Here is an 18,080-nt window from a genome sequence, read left to right as displayed (position 1 = left end):
CCAGATCAAGTCATATGTCTGAAATTGTTATAAGCATTTTATGTGCTATTTTTTTCTATAGGAAGATTTTTCTTTTCTTTTTCTGTAGTGTTTAGCAATGATTATCTATTTGCCCATTCAAGATTTATATTCATTCAATTCTAATTTCCCAGTCGTAATTCTTATTAAATGTCTTCTGGGTTAGTTTATCTGTAACAAGAACTTCGAGAATTTTGGATGAAAGGTTAACCATAGTGCTTTAAATAAATTATAATTTAGGTCAGAGTTTCCTAGCCAGTTAGGTTATAGGTTGTAAGGGAACTGTCTAGGTAGATAGCTTGCATTTACAGAGCAAACAAAAATGTTTTACTGTCAGATTCTATTTAATATTGATGTAAAATATAATACATGAAAAGGCCGCTTCCCCTTTTTAGCAAAGTATGTATGTAAATTTACCATAAAGAACAAAAAGACTGAGATTCCCAGGTCCTTTCCTATATTTCCCTTTCTGCCTGTTTGATATTTTATTTTGTCTTTAAAAAGTTAGTCATTAAAGAATACACCATTCTGAAGCAAATGGCTAAATTTCAATTGCTTATATTTATTCTAGCTAGTGGCAGTAAGATGGATATGTGAAATTTATAATATGGCTTTTTGAATCCAAATCAATTACTTTTAAAAGAGACCCAGTTACTTTACAAACAAAAATTAAAATGTAATCCAATACCTCTTTTAAAGTTAATAGGTATTTTAAATTGCTTAAATCTCAGCTTACCTAACCTATATTATAGTTAGTGTGTATTTCATCTAAAACCAGAATTTACACCCGTTTACTAGATTATTTTGGATTGTTTGAAAGAGTGGGTTTCCTTTGTGCTGTATTTAATCTGAAAATGAATTTGACATTTTGAATCACTTCTGATAATGCTTTTAATACTAAACCCCCAAAGACAACTTTGATAATCTGGCAGCTTTTTAGCAAATTCTGATTCTGTAGGAAGTTGTATGAAATGTTTATTCAGCATTGTAAACTGTATTCTTAACACTATAGTTTTTAAAAAGACTCTTTTTATTTATTTACTTAGAAAAGTGAAGAAAGGCTCACTATTAATAGATTCCAGTACTATTGATCCTGCAGTCTCAAAAGAATTGGCCAAAGAGGTTGAGAAGATGGGAGCAGTTTTCATGGATGCCCCGGTTTCTGGTGGTAAGTGGCAGCTACCATACGTGCACCCCACTTCTGTCTGTCAGAAGTAGCAATGAAGGTGTTGTGGTGCCAAGATACACCTGGTTATTTTTATCCCTGTTGCAGGGGTTCTCATTTCCCTCGTTAAAAATAAAAACCAACAAAATGACTTATGTTATTCGGTGCTCTCCAAATATATTGCTTATTCTAAATTCAGATAAGAAGGTGTCACAATTTTGAAAGGTTGTCCATTTTTGGTCCAGATTGCTGTGGGTGGGGGTAGATCAATTCCTGAGAGATTTAACTTTCAGAACAGATTTAAGAAATACTTTGCTTACATAATCTGATAATTCTTAAAGAAATTGAAGGAAAAAATTGCTTCATGAGGGAAACAGTAGGCCCGGATGATTTTATAGATGAATGTTACCAAAATTTCAAGGAGCAGATCATCTCAATTTTATACACACTTTTCCAGACTATAGAGAAAGGGCAAACGCTCTCCAACTCATTCTGCAGGTCCCATATAACTCTGACACTCAAACCAGACAGAAACGTGAGAAAGAAGCCAGAGGTCTATGTCAGTTAGGGATATAGAAGTGAAAAGTGAAAGTGTGCTAGCAAACTGAGTCCAGCCATGTGTGAAAGAGATCAAACACTACCACCACATGTGGACTTATATGCACAGATGGCGTAATGTTAGAAAATTATAACTATATATGACCCTATTAACATATTTAAAAATTATATTGTCTCAATCAGAGAATAAGCCCCACTACTAAGAGGCCCCACTAATAAAATTCACAAAGCTATTATTATGGCAAATACTAATAGTGGGTGACTAGGTATTTTTGGAATGGCAGGATTGTGGGTATTATGATTTTCCATAATTTCTAAATTTCCCAAAATTACTGTGTAATCAAATACCATCTGTATACACATATAAACACACACACAGATACATGTATGTACATATATATTTATAATAGTATAGCAGTAGACAGTGGAATAGCATTTTTGTTCTAATTTTATTGAACTTGATTGTAGGCTTTGGGATTAAGAAATAACAATATATTTATTTAAATCAGTTTCTGTTTTTTCATAAAGAACCTAATTGTCTTATAAAGGCATCTTATATACCTTATAAAGTACATAAGTATTTTTATTAAAAAATATATTTTTGAATACAGGTGGAGGTATAAATGTTAGCTCCTCTGATTGTTATAATGGAATTGGTTAAGTAGGATTTAGGTGTAAAGATTTACAATGTGATACAGCACATTTGTTTTTATTGTGATTTTTATTTTTTTAAATTTAAATTTTATTTTTACGATTAAATTTATTAGAGTGACATTGGTTAATGGTGATACAGGCACCTTGATCACAAAATACTAATGAGCAGTTGTAAGCTTGGTGTTGGTGTGTGTGTGTGTGTTTAATGCAATGGAACTAAAATGAGCAACTCTTTTTCAAGTGGCTCTGTAATTGGATTTGAAAATTGGTATGGTACATATGATCTTGCTGTTTTGCTTTGAGAGTACAGTCCAAAATTATCATTTGATAATGAGGAATACCAATTTGACTTTTAAATATTATTTTAACTTTTAAAATAGTCTTCTTTGTAATAAAACTGAAATTACTCTCTTGTTCCTGTTAACCTATTGTTAAACCCTAGTTCATAGTTTTAATTAGTAGCAAAAATATTAATTTATAATGTACTTGATAGAATACACTTGAATCTGAACTATATTACATTGGATAGAATACAATTGAATCTGAATTATATTATTGGTTGAAAGTTTTGTGTAGAGATGGTTGTGATAATTTGTTTGATACATGTTTATCATGTAATTTGTAATAGAAGTGTGTAGTAGAAGCTTATACTTGTCTTCTCATAGTTATTTTTATATTTTTAATATAGTAGGTTATAAATGGCTACACTTTCTCAGTTAAAATAAAATAGAGGAAATTTTCTGTAAGTTAAGTAGTCTGGTTTGAAAATGATTACATTTTAACTAAATAAAATTCAGGAAAAGGGACCTGCGTAAAGCTTGGCTTAGACACCAAAGGCAGGCCCACAATTTTATGAAGTTCCCTATTCATCAGTCTTGAAACATGGGATATTTGAGGTAATTTGAATAAAACTCAAGTCCCCCCCTCCAATTTTATCCCACTCTCTCTACCCCACAGCTGTTCTTTATCTTAGACTTTAAAATAATGAGTTTACATGTACTTACATGGAGATGTTACAAATACAGTAGTATTCTAAAACTGTAAATGGGCACTTCTTACTCTGTCCTTAGCATTTTAGAGAAGGGTTTTTTTAACCCAGTGTAGATTGTGAAGATAAATTATATAGATTTTTGAGCAAGTGGTTGGTTTCTTTAGTCCAGCATGTTCCTGTACTTCCTGTTAACTATTATTCTGGGGAATAAAATAAAAAGAATCGTGACTGTATCATTTTTCCCAGGTTTCATTTGATATTTATTAGACCCACCGTGCAGCAGCTCCTGTTCACATTGCCCTTCTTACAAATAATACAATTTTATTTAAGTTCTAAATTAAGGTTTTTCTTAAAAGTCAAAAGCAAATGTTGCTTACACAGTTGTAATGATCACCCCGAAACCGGAAATTATCCTGTGAATAACCGTTTAATACTTGTACGGTTACCACTCCGTGGGGTAGACACTCCTTTGTGAAGCACTCGGGCACTCCTCAGCCAGTTGGGTGCTCCCATTCCAAGTTGTCGGACTGTGCCTTCCTCAAAGTTCACATCCTATTACGTCTCTTATTTTTTTATACACTCACACACGTGTGTGTATCTATACACACATACACACACATTGATTCTCTTCCTCTTATAGAGTTTAAACTTTTTGAGTACAGGTAGCAAGTCTTTTTTTTCCAATTGTTTTTATTCAATGTCGAATATATATACGAAATACTTATAAAATATCTAAAGGTACAAAGTGTGAGTATAAAAACTAGAGCTTTGAAATTCTCTCAAGCCTTTTTCCTCCCTAATTAGTAGAAATTGATAACTTGAATTTTGACTCATTCCCATGCTTTTCTTTATAGTTTAACTCCATATGTTTTCATCTTTTAATATATATATATTATTATTTCATTTTTAGAGACAGGAAGGGAGGGAGAAAGAGAGTGAAAGAAACATGGATGTGTGGCTACCTCTCGAGCACCCTCAACTGGGGAGCTGGCCCACAACCCAGGCATGTGCCCTCACTTGGAATCAAACTAGGGAACTGAACTGGGAAATCGAACCTGCTACCCTTTGGTTTGTGGGATGACGTCCAACCCACTGAGCCACACCGGTCAGGGCCACTTTGCTTTTGTGAGAACTAGCAAGAGGTATTTCCCGTGTACTGAAACAGCCCCTTACGTAAGCAGAAGGCAGGTCTGTATACAAAAAGAAGTACTCCTTTCTGCAGACACATGAAGCCTGCAAGGTTTGTGGTTTGGCAAACCCAGTGTGGATGGGACCTCAGCATCTACTCACCCCCTTGGCCGATGCCCTTGTGTGGTGTCGAGTGTACTCCCAGTACGTGGTTGTTTGGTGTAGTTCATTAACTTTAACTTCTCTGTGGTATTCTACACAAATACATCATGCTTTATATACATTTGGAATTTTTTTCAGTTTTTAAAGTATTACTCACATTCTTATACAGTGTGTGGAAATGTCTTTATAGTTTCTGTTTTCCCAGCACAAGCCTGGAATGTAGTTGGTCTTCAATAAATGTTGAAAAACTTGGATCCAGTTCAGCTGGAAAAACAACCATGTGCAACATTCAGGACAAGTGGTGAAATCCCCATTTTACCAGGGATGGAAGTAACACCCAGAGAAAATAAGTAACTCTCTTAAGACCATACTGTATATCAGTGGCAGGTAAAGACTACTTTCTAGTTGAAGGTTAGAAAGGCCGGATTGAAGAAACCTGTCATTTGCTCAAGACTAAGGCTAGGTTTGTTTCCCGTTCCACTGTATTAGGAGATACTGTTTTCTGTAAAGTTCTCATTTCTTCCAAGAGGAAAATAAGGATTGCTAAATGGAAGGCTATCCTTTAAATTATAAAATCACTCTTATTACTTGGCTAAAAAGAGCTAACAGTTACTGTGGGGCATTGTTATGGTGATGGCCCTTAATTACTCACATCCCTGAATCTACACTGTATCTACAGTATGTGTATTCCTTATACCGGCACCGGGCTTAGCTGTCTGACTCGCTTTGGCCGGTGGTGTGTGAGCAAACGTTACACAGGGACAGACTTCCGAAGCACGTTGTCCGTGGAATCTTGCCCTCTCTTGTTGCTGGGACCTCCTCCACGGCTGCATAGAGAAGCCTGCACTAGCCTGCTGGAGACAAGGCTGCGCGCCAAGCCCAAGTCAAGCTCCCAAGGGGCTGCATCTGCACTGGTGATCTTGGGGCTGCCTGCCAGCCACCGGCCCAGCTGCGATCGGCTAAATTGCTCACCCACAGAATTGTGAGCAAATAAAGCCACTAAGTTTTTGGGCAGGTGTCACGTAACAATAGGTAACCGAGAGAGCCCATGGAGTTGATATTTTCGTAATTATGCGGAAGTGTTTGTGACTTAACTGTATCAATTAGTGTGCAGCCTGTGCTTCTTTAGTGTACGCATTATAAACCCTTCTGCAAGGAGAATTATAATAAAAGTTGTTAATGTAAAGGCCGACTTCAGAGCCAAAGCTAAGTTGCTCAAGTATTTTATTATTAAACCAGTTCAGAAAAGCGTTATGTCTGCTATAACAGGAGCCTGACTTATGTCTCTCTATTATTTTTTATAAAGGAGAATGTTTGACTATATATTACCTGAGTAGCTGCCCTGGTGAGCTGATATGAGATCCTTTTCCAGATCTCACTAACTCTGGGTGAGATGGTAAAAATTTAGTGAATGTGTTTTTGGCATTCTTGTGGACTGCTGGGGTTAAGTAGTAGGTCTAGCTTCTAAGTGTTTCTTGTGCTCTTAAAATTGGGTTTTTATTATTAGAAGAGAACTTACCAATAATTTAATTTGACTCTGTTATTTTGTAGGTGACAAATTCAGGTCCAGAGAAGTTAAGTGGCTTGTCCTGTGCTCTCCAGCTTGGCAGCAGGCCTAGAGGTAGAAGGAATCCTGCTGTGCCAAGTGAATACAAGGTCCGTCCCCCTTTGCCAGACCTTCCCTTCGACCCCACCCTGTGGTGGTCTGCTCTCATGTTCATAGCAGTTGCCTATTGCTAACCCCATTTCAAACAATTTTATTTACTGCAGTGGCTGGTCCTCTGGCTACTGTCTTGCTAGCTGGCGGGCACTGCCATGGAGGGAATCCTGTTAAATGTTGAGGAGAATAGCTGCCTTCTTTTCTAACCCCTGGGGGCTGGCTTCTGACCGTGAGGACGCTGGCCATTTCTGTTCCGGAGCCAGTGAGAAGGGATGGCTGACACGCCATTATGCTGGAATCCGGAGACCCCAGAGAGATCGCATCAGTTCTGTTGGGTCGACCCCAGCCTGGAGTGTTTATTAACTGGCTATCAGGAGTCTTTCGTTCTGCTGATGAGTTGGCATAGTGCGAGAGTTGGGTTTTTTTGGATTCACCTAGCTGGTTAATCAAACCTACAGGAAAAGAGAAAGTGAAGTGGTGTCCTGAAGATCTCTAGTATGTTCAGGTTTCAGTGGGACAGGGTCTGTTCTGAGGTGCGAGGCCTTTGAGCTGAACAGGATTACACCTGAAAGCAGGTGGAGGAGGGGCTTATTTCCCATATCAAGAGGGAGGCTGTTTTCCACGTGCTTCTGTGTTGTTATGCTTGTTTGTGCCTGATTCTTCCACCAGACTCTGAAGGGGGCAGACACCCTGTCCCGTTCATTTCTGTCTCCAGTGTATGTCCCCTGGTGGGCATTTACTAAAGTGTGGTTGGCTGAATCAGGAATCTTTATTTTTTAAATCCAGGATTAATGTTAAATATTTTGAGCCTTCCCTTCAGTTACTTCTCCCTTCCAAGCTGTTCTCCAGGTTATTTATCTTCAGACTATTGACTTCTCTCTCAAGTTAAACTGAGTAACTGCCTCTATGTTGTAATGACATCCATCAGGCAGACAGTAAGTATTTACTGTGTTCAAAGCGTTACATTTTATTATTAGATGCTGTTGGGGAGTGTGATTATGATCAAGGTTGTGAGACTAGGATAAAGGAAGTAGAATAATAAATATTCAGAACAACTTGAAGAGGAAGTCCTTACATTAGAAGTTTAGAATTTAGGAAAACATAAAATGATTTGAGAATATATACCAAATGTAAAATAATGCAGTGCAGCAGTATTCCCAGTACCTAACAGCCAGAAAGGGATGCTTTGTTAACCGTTTGATCCCAGCAGCATGCTAGGCAGCATAGAGAAACACAGTTCTGTCCTCTCTGGGCTGGCTGCTCCTACTTATTTTGACTCTTATCTCCTAGTCACCTTTATGGATATTTAAAGACAGGAAATAATACCAGATTTGATTTATAGAGCTAACTCCAGGGCAACAGAAGGATTTTTAGTTCTAGAAATAAAAAATTTATGTTAAAGATCAGCTAGAAATCTCATAGATGATATATGAGGTCTGTTCAGAATATATCCAGCCATGTAATGTGAAAAATACCTTTCTTGAAGAACATACAAGAAACAGTGTACATGGGACAATGATGCCTCAGTCCCCTTCAAAGTAGGCACCTTGGGATCTCACACAGTTCTCCCCATCACCATTGGCTGCCCTGTCCTATTTTCCTGAATCTCTTTGGCAGTCTGAAATCTCTTCCCTTTCGAAGGTGATTTTAGTTTTGGGAAAAGCTAGAGGTTGCAGGACACCAGATCTGGGCTGTAGGGGGTGCTGAGTCACCTGGGTGATTTGATGTTTTGCCAAAAAACTGCACTAGACATGCATGAGCAGGCACATTGTCACGATGAAGCTGCCAGTCACCACTGGCCCATAACTGCAGCCTTCTGAATTATCTGAATAGTTTCTGGGAAGTAATGTTCAAGTTTAATGCAAATTGTGAGGCAGATTCGTTTCTCTGCTTGCTTAGTCACTGTGAGTGTGATGGCCACACAGTACACATGCTCACTCAACAGCATCTACTGCCCCCACTGACTAGTACAGTGAAGTCATCATTGTTCACACATGCGCATTGTAGTCCACTCTCCGTGGCTGCCAGGTTACATTGATGTCACACCAACTATTCTTGTTATATTAACGATGGCTGGACTTTTTCTGGACAGACCTTACATATCCAAGGGGAACCAGTGGAATTTGTATTTAAATATGAAAGTCTTTTTGTAAATATTCTTTAAGCAAGGAAGAAAGGCGTTGGTTAGTTCATATAATTCTCTTATCACATGTAGTTTCATTTTTTGTTGTTCTGTTAATAAAAGAAGTTCACCTGAATATTAAGGAGAGCCTAGAACTTTTAGAAAGAGAAAGAAACTCCGAAAATTCAGCTTTTCATTATTTTTTCACTGAAATGTGTTATACTTAAAGCTATTTTATATATTCTTACAAGATTATTTATTGTTTTCTAATTATACACGCTCATCTGTTTTGGTTGACAGCACCTTGATTGCAAGAGGCGTGCTTTCTCCTTCATTCCGTGCAATGAACAGATACTGAGCACTCTGCACGAGTTAGCTGTTCCAGGCACTGGACTTGTGACTTCAAGGATAGTCAGAGTCTTACCTCTTAGAGCTTACAATTCGGTAGAAAAGGATTCACGAATAAAAAAATAATTTCAGTGATAAGTGCTGTGAAGGAAAAAGAAGACAGAGTGAGTCACTATGGAGAAGGTAAGGAGGGGCCCTTTGACCTGGAGTAGACAGGATGCTCCTCCAGGGAAGTGAACTTTAAACAGAAATGTGAGTGCTCAGGGCGAGGGGAAGTGTTCCAGTGGAGGGAGTGGCTCTGTGCCTTTGAATGGGCTCCGCAAGTTTGCAGAGCATTTATCTGTGTATCACCAGGATGCAACAGTTTTCACTCAGAGTTTGTGAAATCGACTCAACCAAACCTTAGCTCCCCGTAGGTTTAAAATTATGCCTTTGTTGAATAGCCTGTGGTTGTCAAAGTCAAGCTGACTGAGCTTTTTGGAAGTTAGCCCACGACACGGCCTCCTAAGTGTGATGCCCTAACTTGTCTGTCTGTCTTGTGTAAGTTGCCTCTTTATAAAAATTATAATCATTCTTTAATGTCAGTTGTTGTTTAGTTGCACCATTTTGGATACGTGCATTTTTTTTTTAAAGTGTGGAATGGGCATGTTACCGCAGAGCTACTTTCAATTTGCTCAGCTCTGTTGTGTAATGAATGTGGGACATCAAGCAAATTAAAAACTATTGTTTGTGAGTAATGACCAGTGCTGTTCAGTCTGCTCTCAGGGCATAATTACAGCACTTAACTGTGCTTGAGTAATTGAAGAATAAACTCACTGATTGCCTAATGTCCATAGATTTGCATAGAGACCTGGAGTTGAAGTGGCTCTGAAGTGGCCCCTGCAGTTGGCCCAAGGCTTTCTGTGCCTGCAAGCCTCATTGATTTGCTAAACAGTATCGTTCCAGTTAGGGTTTAACGTCAAAATTAAATAATTGAACTTGTGTGTATGTGTTTGTTTAACAGTCCCCTACCAGGAAACCAGATTTTATACTCTGCTTGGCTGGGTTGCATTTTAGTAATTTGTTGGAGGTATTCTTAGAACGTGGAGTAGTAATCACAAAACCTATTAAGGAGTTTCTCTTAGAGCCCTAGACTTGCTTGCTAAATTCTTCAATGAAAGCCTCATATAGACTCCCATTATTGTTTTCAAAATCCAGTGTGCAGTCTTGGCCTTTACAGCTCACCAAACTGGATACCTACTGTTTTTCCATTAGATCTGTATCTAATTTATGGTAAAGAGACCGCAAAAACAAAAATTATTTCTATTTTGGCACCTAACACCATTATAGTTAAGGGTCTGTTGGCATTTCCATTAAAACATTTTCTTAGAGAGGTTTATAACTTGGCACTTGTACTTGGCTTTGGGCCGACACATTGCTATTTCTGTCCAAAAGCAAATTCTTTGACCAAATTTCATAACTGAATGTGCTGTGGTTTATAATGTGTGGAGGGGGAAGGGCTGTCACAATAGGTCTTTGATGCTCTTGCAAGCTGTCTGATGACAAAGTAGTATTGTGTCCATGGTGTTTATTCTGGCATTTTAGGTTTTCCTCAGTTTGATTTTTTTGAATGTTTTGAAATAACTTGGTTTAACATGATTAATATAATTTCATGGGTTTGTCCCTTTAAACAGTTGTACCACTATGATGATTTTTTAATTCTTTTTGCGTTATCGACTTCTGTTATTTATTGTCAAATTTGAAAGTGCTTCGTGGTATTCCCTTTTGTATGAGAGACTTGAATTAATCTCAGAAACAAGTAAATAAGCCTCTGCTTGGTCTGATTTGGAGGTATTTACAGCTTTAATGAAAGACAACTATCATATGATTTCACTTATATGTGGAATCTAAAGAACAATATAAATGAACAAACAAAACAGAAACAGACTCAGATACAAAGACTGATGGTTGCCAGAGGGGAGGGCAGTGGGGGAATTAGGTGAAAAAGGTGAAGGGATTAAGAAACACAAGTTGGGCCCCGGCTGCTGTGGCTCGGGTCACCAGTTCGATTCCCAGTCAGGGCACATGCCTAGGTTGCCAGCCAGGCCCCAAGTTGGGAGTGTGCAAGAGGCGGCTGATCAGTGTGTCTCACATTTGTTGATGTTTCTCTTCCCCCCTTCCCCTCTCTCTAAAAATAAATAAATGAATGAATGAATGAAGCACAGATTGGGCCCTGGCCTGGTGGTTCAGTTGGTTGAAATGTTGCCCTCTTATACCAAAAGGTTGCAGGTTCAATCCCTGTTCAGGGCATATATGTAGGTTGCAGGATCTCTCTCTCTTTCTCTCCCTGCTCCCCTCCCCTTTACTCTTTCTAAAATCAATAAACAATCCTTGGGTGAGGATTCAAAAAAAATACAAATTGGTAGTTACAGAATAGTCGTGGGGATGTAAAGTACAGCGTAGGGGAATGTAGTCAACAATAATGTAATAATGTAACAATGTATGGTGCCTGGTGGGAACTGAAAATATGGGGGGGAACACTTTGTAAAGTACTTGACTGTGTAACCACTATGCTGTACATGTGGAACTAATCCAGAATAATATTGAATATAAACTGTAATTGAAAAATAAAAATAAAGCTTTAGTAACTGAAATAATTTTAAAATAATTTAACTTTGCTGGGTAAATTCATTTCCTTAGAAATGACATAAGACTCATCAATACGATACACTGGAAATGGGTTAAATATGTTAGCCATTTACATTGCCCCACAATTTCACAGGCATTCCCTGAAGAAACTGCACGTTCAGCCCCAGACTACCACAGTAAAGCGAGTCATACTCTTTTTGCTGGCGGAGGGTCTTACCTTCAATTTGGAAAAAAATGCAACATCTGTGGAGCACAGTAATGCAAAGCACAATGAAAAGAGATGTGCCTGTTACCCTGTATCCATCAGGTATCCTTTTTTGTCCCTGGTGGATACTTTTCCCTGGGGTTTTCTTCAGTTTGCAGAGTAGTTCAGAAATGTTTGGTAAATAAATTAGAGATTTCTTTGAAATTAGTCCCAGAGAAGAGGTGCCCATAAAAACCTCTTTTACATTCTTTGGCTCGCCTAAGACTCCAGTACAGCAGTGTCACAGACAAGAGTCCCTACATAATGTGTTAATGAGTTCTTAACACACGGAGGGAAGACTGCTGACTCACTGCCCAAGATAACATCGCGGAGGCAGCTTTAATAATTTGTGTCCTAAGAAAATAAAAGAACGGGTTAGAGAAGGCAAAGTGCTCCCTTCACTTATGTTTGGTTTTACTGTTATCATTTATTCTTAGTAGTATTGCCAGCAACCTAGTTTATTTCTAAGAATTTGCCTTCTTGCAGTTTGCAAATTCCTTCATTTCCAAATCTGCAGGTGAGATTTTAATTGCATGGCAATTTCCAGTCAAGTGGCCATTACCAGGGTTGCTCTTGCCAGGCTCTGCCCTGTGGTGGAGGGAGGGACACTGTGTTCTCTTCACATGTTGTGTTGGAAAGTGCATGGATAAGGCAGGGGTCCTGCCTGAAGTAATCCCAGGGTATTTTTAATGTGTTTTAATTGCCATTCAGGATGTAAGTCAGACCAGACACAATTGGGTCTGGTGACTAGTTCACGACTGCCTGGTGGTGTTTATATAAAGGTGAAGTAGGTTTAGTAAATAGATCTGAAGCTATGACTGCTATATAATTTATTTTTCACTAAGGTCAATCAATTCCTAAGCAGTGCAAAATGAGTTCCAGTGTACCTTACATGTTCTGTTACTTTGTTTCGTTTTGTTTTGCCTGCGATCCCAGACAGCGTGGAGCAGGGTGGGCAGAGCAAGTGGGATCAAAAATTTGACAGGGACCTCGATCAAACCACTGTCAGACTTATTTCCATTTTCTAGATGTCTGCTGTTCTTAAAGACGGTTAGATGATGTTAGCAGATGAAAAATGTTTTGAATTTAAATTCTTCTCTGCATTTATTTGCCGTATGATTCTATTTTGTTTTGCATTCCTGCTGTGTTTTGGTTGTGAGCATTTTAGATTTACAGGCACATTTCACCGTAGTCATCCTCCATCCTCCCTCCTCCCATTCATGGCGAGGCCAGTGAAGGCGTGGTGGGAACCTTGCCTTCCCCTTCTGCCTTGAAGTGATTATAACTTGACCCGAAAGTACAGGGTTTTTGTTGCTGTTTGGTATTTACCTTAAACTCCTTCCAGCGATAGGACGGATGAGTACTCTTCTAAGAGTATTAAGAACTTCATGATTTCTTCCCGATATCTTTCTCTATTGAGTCATTGACCATTAGATGTAGTCATGTTTTTTTCCATTGCAGTCTCTAAGACAGCATTGTTCTTAAGGAGTTGTTTTTTTTTTTATGAAAAATTAAACAATACAAGGCATACAAATAATTTTATCATTAATTACACTTCATTTTCCCTAATTCTTATGGGTGGGTAAGACATATTCTTGAGTGGCCAATATTTGTAATGTACTGTGCACATATATTAAAAGAGTAGAAAAATAGTCTTGGCAGACACTGAAATAGGTTTGTAAAAGATTCTGAAATTTAAGAAGTGGCATTTTCTTTGCATTAATGTCATGTTTTATTAACCATTTACCCTAGGCTATACAAATTTTCCGCAGCATTTTTTATTGGATAAGCAGTTCAGGGAAGAAGGGTAGTTGATTTATTGTAATTGTCAGATAGCTGCAAACCTTCAGATAGTAAACAGAATGATTTTGACTTCAAATCCTGAGTAGAGACAAGATTTTTTTTCTAAATGTCAATGATAATTTTGAGAAAGGAATAAGAACAACAGCCTAATTCTGGCTCTGAGATCTGTAATCTTTAATAGGAAACTTTTAAAAACAGCCCTTAGAAATACTTGATGGTATCTCATGGTCTGTGATTGGCTGTGCTTTTATATTCTTATTAGTACTTGTATAAAGTCAACAGCTTTTCATGATCGGGCATTTACATCTTAAATCTTGCACACTGCTCTGTTAGGAAAGAGACCAAGCAATACTGGTTATTTTGAAGTTAATAGGAATAGTCTATATTTGATACAGAAGTTACTTTCTATAACTTTTAAGGGCTAGTGGACAAGGGGAAAGAAGGGGGGGAGAGGCAGGAGCATTTTTGGGGAATAAGAGAGAGATTACATTATCCTTTTCCATTTGAGCTGGTAGTTTGGAGTAAAACTGTAAAGTTAAACTTTTTGGAATTGTTACTACCCCAAGTGGGAATATAAACTATATTGAACAAAATTTATTTAGCCTGTTAAAAAGTCAACCTAAAATTATAGTTAATTAGCTTGCATTATTACATCACTTCTAGTAGGGACTCAAACCTGGTACCAAGTAAGAGGAGCTTTATCGTATCAGGTGAGCTGGCTGCTACCCATATGGAGCTTTAAGATAATGATGAGTTTAAATTTCCTCTTAGAGCTAAGTGAGAATAAAACTGGAGGCAATAAATACTCTTGGCCAAAGCCATTAAATGAAAAAGCTGGGAATTCTCCAGCTCTTGACTTAAATTGTTTGTTTATCAGCTGGCGCCTAGTCTGGAGTCAAGAACTGGAGATTTCTATCTGTGACAGAAACTTTGAAACTCTTGCAGGACACTTTCATTTCAACTTAAGGTAACTTGAGTTTATAGCTTTGGCTTTAAAGATTACTAATGATTTACTCATTTCCTTACCATTTAACCAGAGCGGACTTTTTCCCAGGAAGGGATCTGTGTTTATTTAGGGCCTTTGTCTGCGGAGGGATTAAAAGGCAGCCCACCAGCATTGTGAACTTGATGGTAATAAAAGGTCACCAAAACACACCGTAAAAACATTCTTACCATGGAATTAATTATACAGTGTAATTTTACAAAGCAGCTCGGTTACCCCATCCCTACCTTCTCCCCCATTCTTAAACATTTCATCTTTTAAAAATTAAAGCTTTGGGACAATGTAGGTTTTTGGAAAAAAACACATCTCGCTTCTTTCTTGCTATTTAAACACTGAGGAATTGTCACCTGCAGTAAATTGCGTAAAAATTTTAAAGTTTTAAAATAAAAGTGATCATTTATTGTCCAACTCTGGGACGAATAACTTGTTTCGGGGGAGGGTAGAGGAATCAGAAGGGTTGGTCAGGTTTCATGGAACAGCCGCGGATCTGAAAACCTCAGCCTCCTCGGGAGTTTTCCCTGTGCCACCAGATGGCATTGCATCCAAACCTGCTTGTGAGGAAGGGAGGAGAGGTCCCGATACTTTCTCTAGATTTTGCTTTTGAAGTTTGCCTAAAAATCTGCATCAGGGTCGATTAAATGTCTCCGAAGAACTGAAAAGATTTCTGAACTCTGCAGACATTTGCTTGTAGGTGGTTAGTGTTGTTGCACTGAAATGAAAGTAAATTAAAATGTTGAAACATTTACAGAAGATAGCTTTTTTGTTTGTTTGTAAATGAACATTTAACAGTCGGTTATTTTGTTTTGTTGTTTAAACACTCCAGAGAAGATCCTGCCTATGAAAACCCTTACAGATGTTGCAAAAATCCCCTCTGTGTTCGTACCCCCCCCCAACACACACACAGACACACACACACAGACACACGCACACCCTTGTAAAAAAAGGTGTCAGCAGGTTTTGCTGTATGGGAATTTTTAAAAAGAGGGAAAGACCTCAAAGGTGCAAGTTGGTCCTTTTCACAAGCAAAACTATGATTCATTAGGCAGTTCGTGTTCGTGTCTCGAGTTGTTTTTGGGAAAATAAATTCCTGCAGTTTCCTGTCCTGGTTTTGAGGGAGTGAGTCTCTTCAGTGTTTTGAATTAACTCATTTGAAGAAAGTAATGCATAAAAGCAAACAAATAGGCCATAAATTTTATAAAAGTTAAGATTATGTTCATTAAAATGCATATTGTTTTATTTTTATAAACCCATGTGTGTTAATAAACTCCAGAACAGTTATTTAATACAGTTCTCTAGATGCTATGATATGTCGTCAGAATAAATAAGGTTCATTGTACCTTCCATTGATTTTTATCCTTTAGAAAAATGTATTCACCATGCAGAGAGACGTTTCATGCTTAGCTTTGATCATTTATCAAAAAGCTTTATGAAATGTCCCTCACTTTATACTCAAGCCTCTTCTCTGAGATTTCGTAGTGTGCACAACCTGCTTAGGAAATGTATACGTTTTCAAAGAAAGTGTTTGACCTCCCACCTTGATGCTCCTGCTTTTAACTCCCACCCCAAACGCTCCCCTTCCCTCTATTCTGAATAACTCGATTGGAATGTGTGTTGTACTAAAACTGAACATACCCAGCCTTCAGTATTACAAAGAAAGAACTTTGTTTCGAGAATTATAAAAACTTCACATTTGTAAGTAGTCTAGACAAAGGTGTTCATGACATTCGACTCTTGAATATTTCGGTTTTGAACTTGATACAAGTCTGCCTCTTAGCTTTGTTGTATGCTGATATTTCTGCTTATTTAACATCAAAAAGCTGTATTGGTTTCTCTTTATAGATTGTGCCTGTGTTCTGGAATTGCCTCCTGCTGTCCGTGAATTGCTTCTTGGCTAGTTTTGTTAGAACATCTCACCAGGGTTTTTGTAGCCCGTGTTGAAAAAAAAATAGAATTTGATACAATAGGATTAAATAAAAATTACACTGACTGTTCACAATTATAATTAAGTCTCCTAGCTCAGCACATCAGTTTTATATAGTAAGAGCAAGCGCATACAAATCTTATCTAATAATATGCATATATATGTATTTGCCTACAACAGTTGTCTTTCTAGTTATTATTATAATAATTGAGTTTTGCTGAAACTCCAGAAATGTTCTTTTTTATTAAAAAAAAATAATAGTCAAGAAAAAAATCCTTTCTCGTTTGGGTGTATGTAGTTTAGTAATGAAGGATTTAGATTTTGGCGTCTCTCACTTCAGTTGGAAGTAGTATTGGTGTAAGTCAGTGTTGCCATGGGAACCTCCACGTACGTATAAAAGGCAGGACTGTCTAAGTGGAGGAGGAGGGGCTATGTACCAGAGCCTAAATGATCTACTTTATGTATGTGTTGGGGTGTAGGGGAAGCTATGATGGAAAGGAAGGGGAAGCAGTGCAAAAAGTAAATGTTCAAGATTAAAACCGTGTACTGATACTTTTGGAGTCTTATGGGGGGAAATGTTTTTTTAAAATTTGAAATGTGATTCTGAATGGTTTTTATCATGTACATACGTTGGGGAGTTTTTACATACCTTAAACTATGTCTGTGGAACATATTTATTTGATTTCAGATAAAATACTTAATGAAATTTATCGGTTGGAGAGCTGAGATTTCGGTTTCTGAGATGGCTTTAATTACAAATTTTATTAAAGATAGTCAGCATAGTTCATTCTTTTTCACAAACTTGAAAATTAAGAAAACAAAACAACTAACTTTGCTGACTGGGAGACAGTTAATGTGGCCTTCAAAGCAAAGCTGGTGCATAGGCCTTATAGTATTTTTAATATTAGATTTTAAAGTTTAAATAATTTTAGTACTTTTCTATAAATAGTAGATAAGGAAACAGTGACTTACTGTACCTGCATGTATAATACTGTTCATTATTTCTTAAAAAAATAATGAAAAGGTGGAAAGCGAGCATCAAATCCTTTCCTATCCCTCAGGAGCACACGTGTGGCTGCTGATGAAAACGATTTCAGAACAGCTAGTTTAAATTTAAATATACGTACGTACAGTTTACTTGATGTAAAGTAGCATTTTTTGTTGTTGTTTTGCATATTTAGGTTACAGAAAACAATGGAATTGCACCAAACATGAGTTAGGCAGGAACAAAACGCAGCAGCATCGACACAGTTTTGACACTGTGGATACTGGTTGTCAGATAGATGTGTAAAAAATGAGAAAATCATTAACCTGACAAAAACTGCTTAAATTTACCCTTGTAGTCAAGCTAGAGGAAAAGTAAAGCTGCCAAGGTAATAAAACATCTGGAAGTTTTTAAATTGAAAAGAGCAATTTAAATTTTAAAAAGGAGGGGAAGAGTGGGAGAAGAAAGTTGGGGGCAGAGACCGCACACTGCTCCCCGGGCCTGGCTGTGGGATGTGAATTCACCAGCAGTGGAGGCGCGTTGTTCCCAACCCCACCCAAGCAAGGCGGGCGCCTCTTCCTGAGTGGGCGAGTTTCGTGCTGTTGAACTGGGATCCAGAGAGCTTAGTCATCAGTGGGTCCTGTGGCTCAAAAAGCAGCAGGGTTGAGAGTAAAGAATGAGAAAGTGGTT

The 18,080-nt window shown here is 37.9% G+C and overlaps 1 protein-coding gene across 2 annotated transcripts in view; it reads left to right on the top strand.

Moving 5' to 3' along the window:
* Positions 1 to 18,080, top strand: part of HIBADH (3-hydroxyisobutyrate dehydrogenase) — a 102,803-nt gene that overhangs the window by 18,034 nt on the left and 66,689 nt on the right. For both annotated transcript variants that reach the window (XM_037126457.2, XM_037126458.2), the window contains exon 4: positions 1,065 to 1,186. In XM_037126457.2, coding sequence (XP_036982352.2) covers positions 1,065 to 1,186 — 122 coding nt within the window. The remainder of the gene's footprint in view (positions 1 to 1,064; positions 1,187 to 18,080) is intronic.

Source organism: Artibeus jamaicensis, unplaced genomic scaffold, assembly GCF_021234435.1.
Source record: "Artibeus jamaicensis isolate MK-2021 breed Jamaican fruit bat unplaced genomic scaffold, CSHL_Jam_final contig_3230, whole genome shotgun sequence".
NCBI classification, from domain to species: Eukaryota; Metazoa; Chordata; class Mammalia; order Chiroptera; family Phyllostomidae; genus Artibeus; species Artibeus jamaicensis.
The sequence above is the reverse complement of the archived record's forward strand: the minus strand, read 5'-3'. Positions and strand labels throughout refer to the sequence as shown.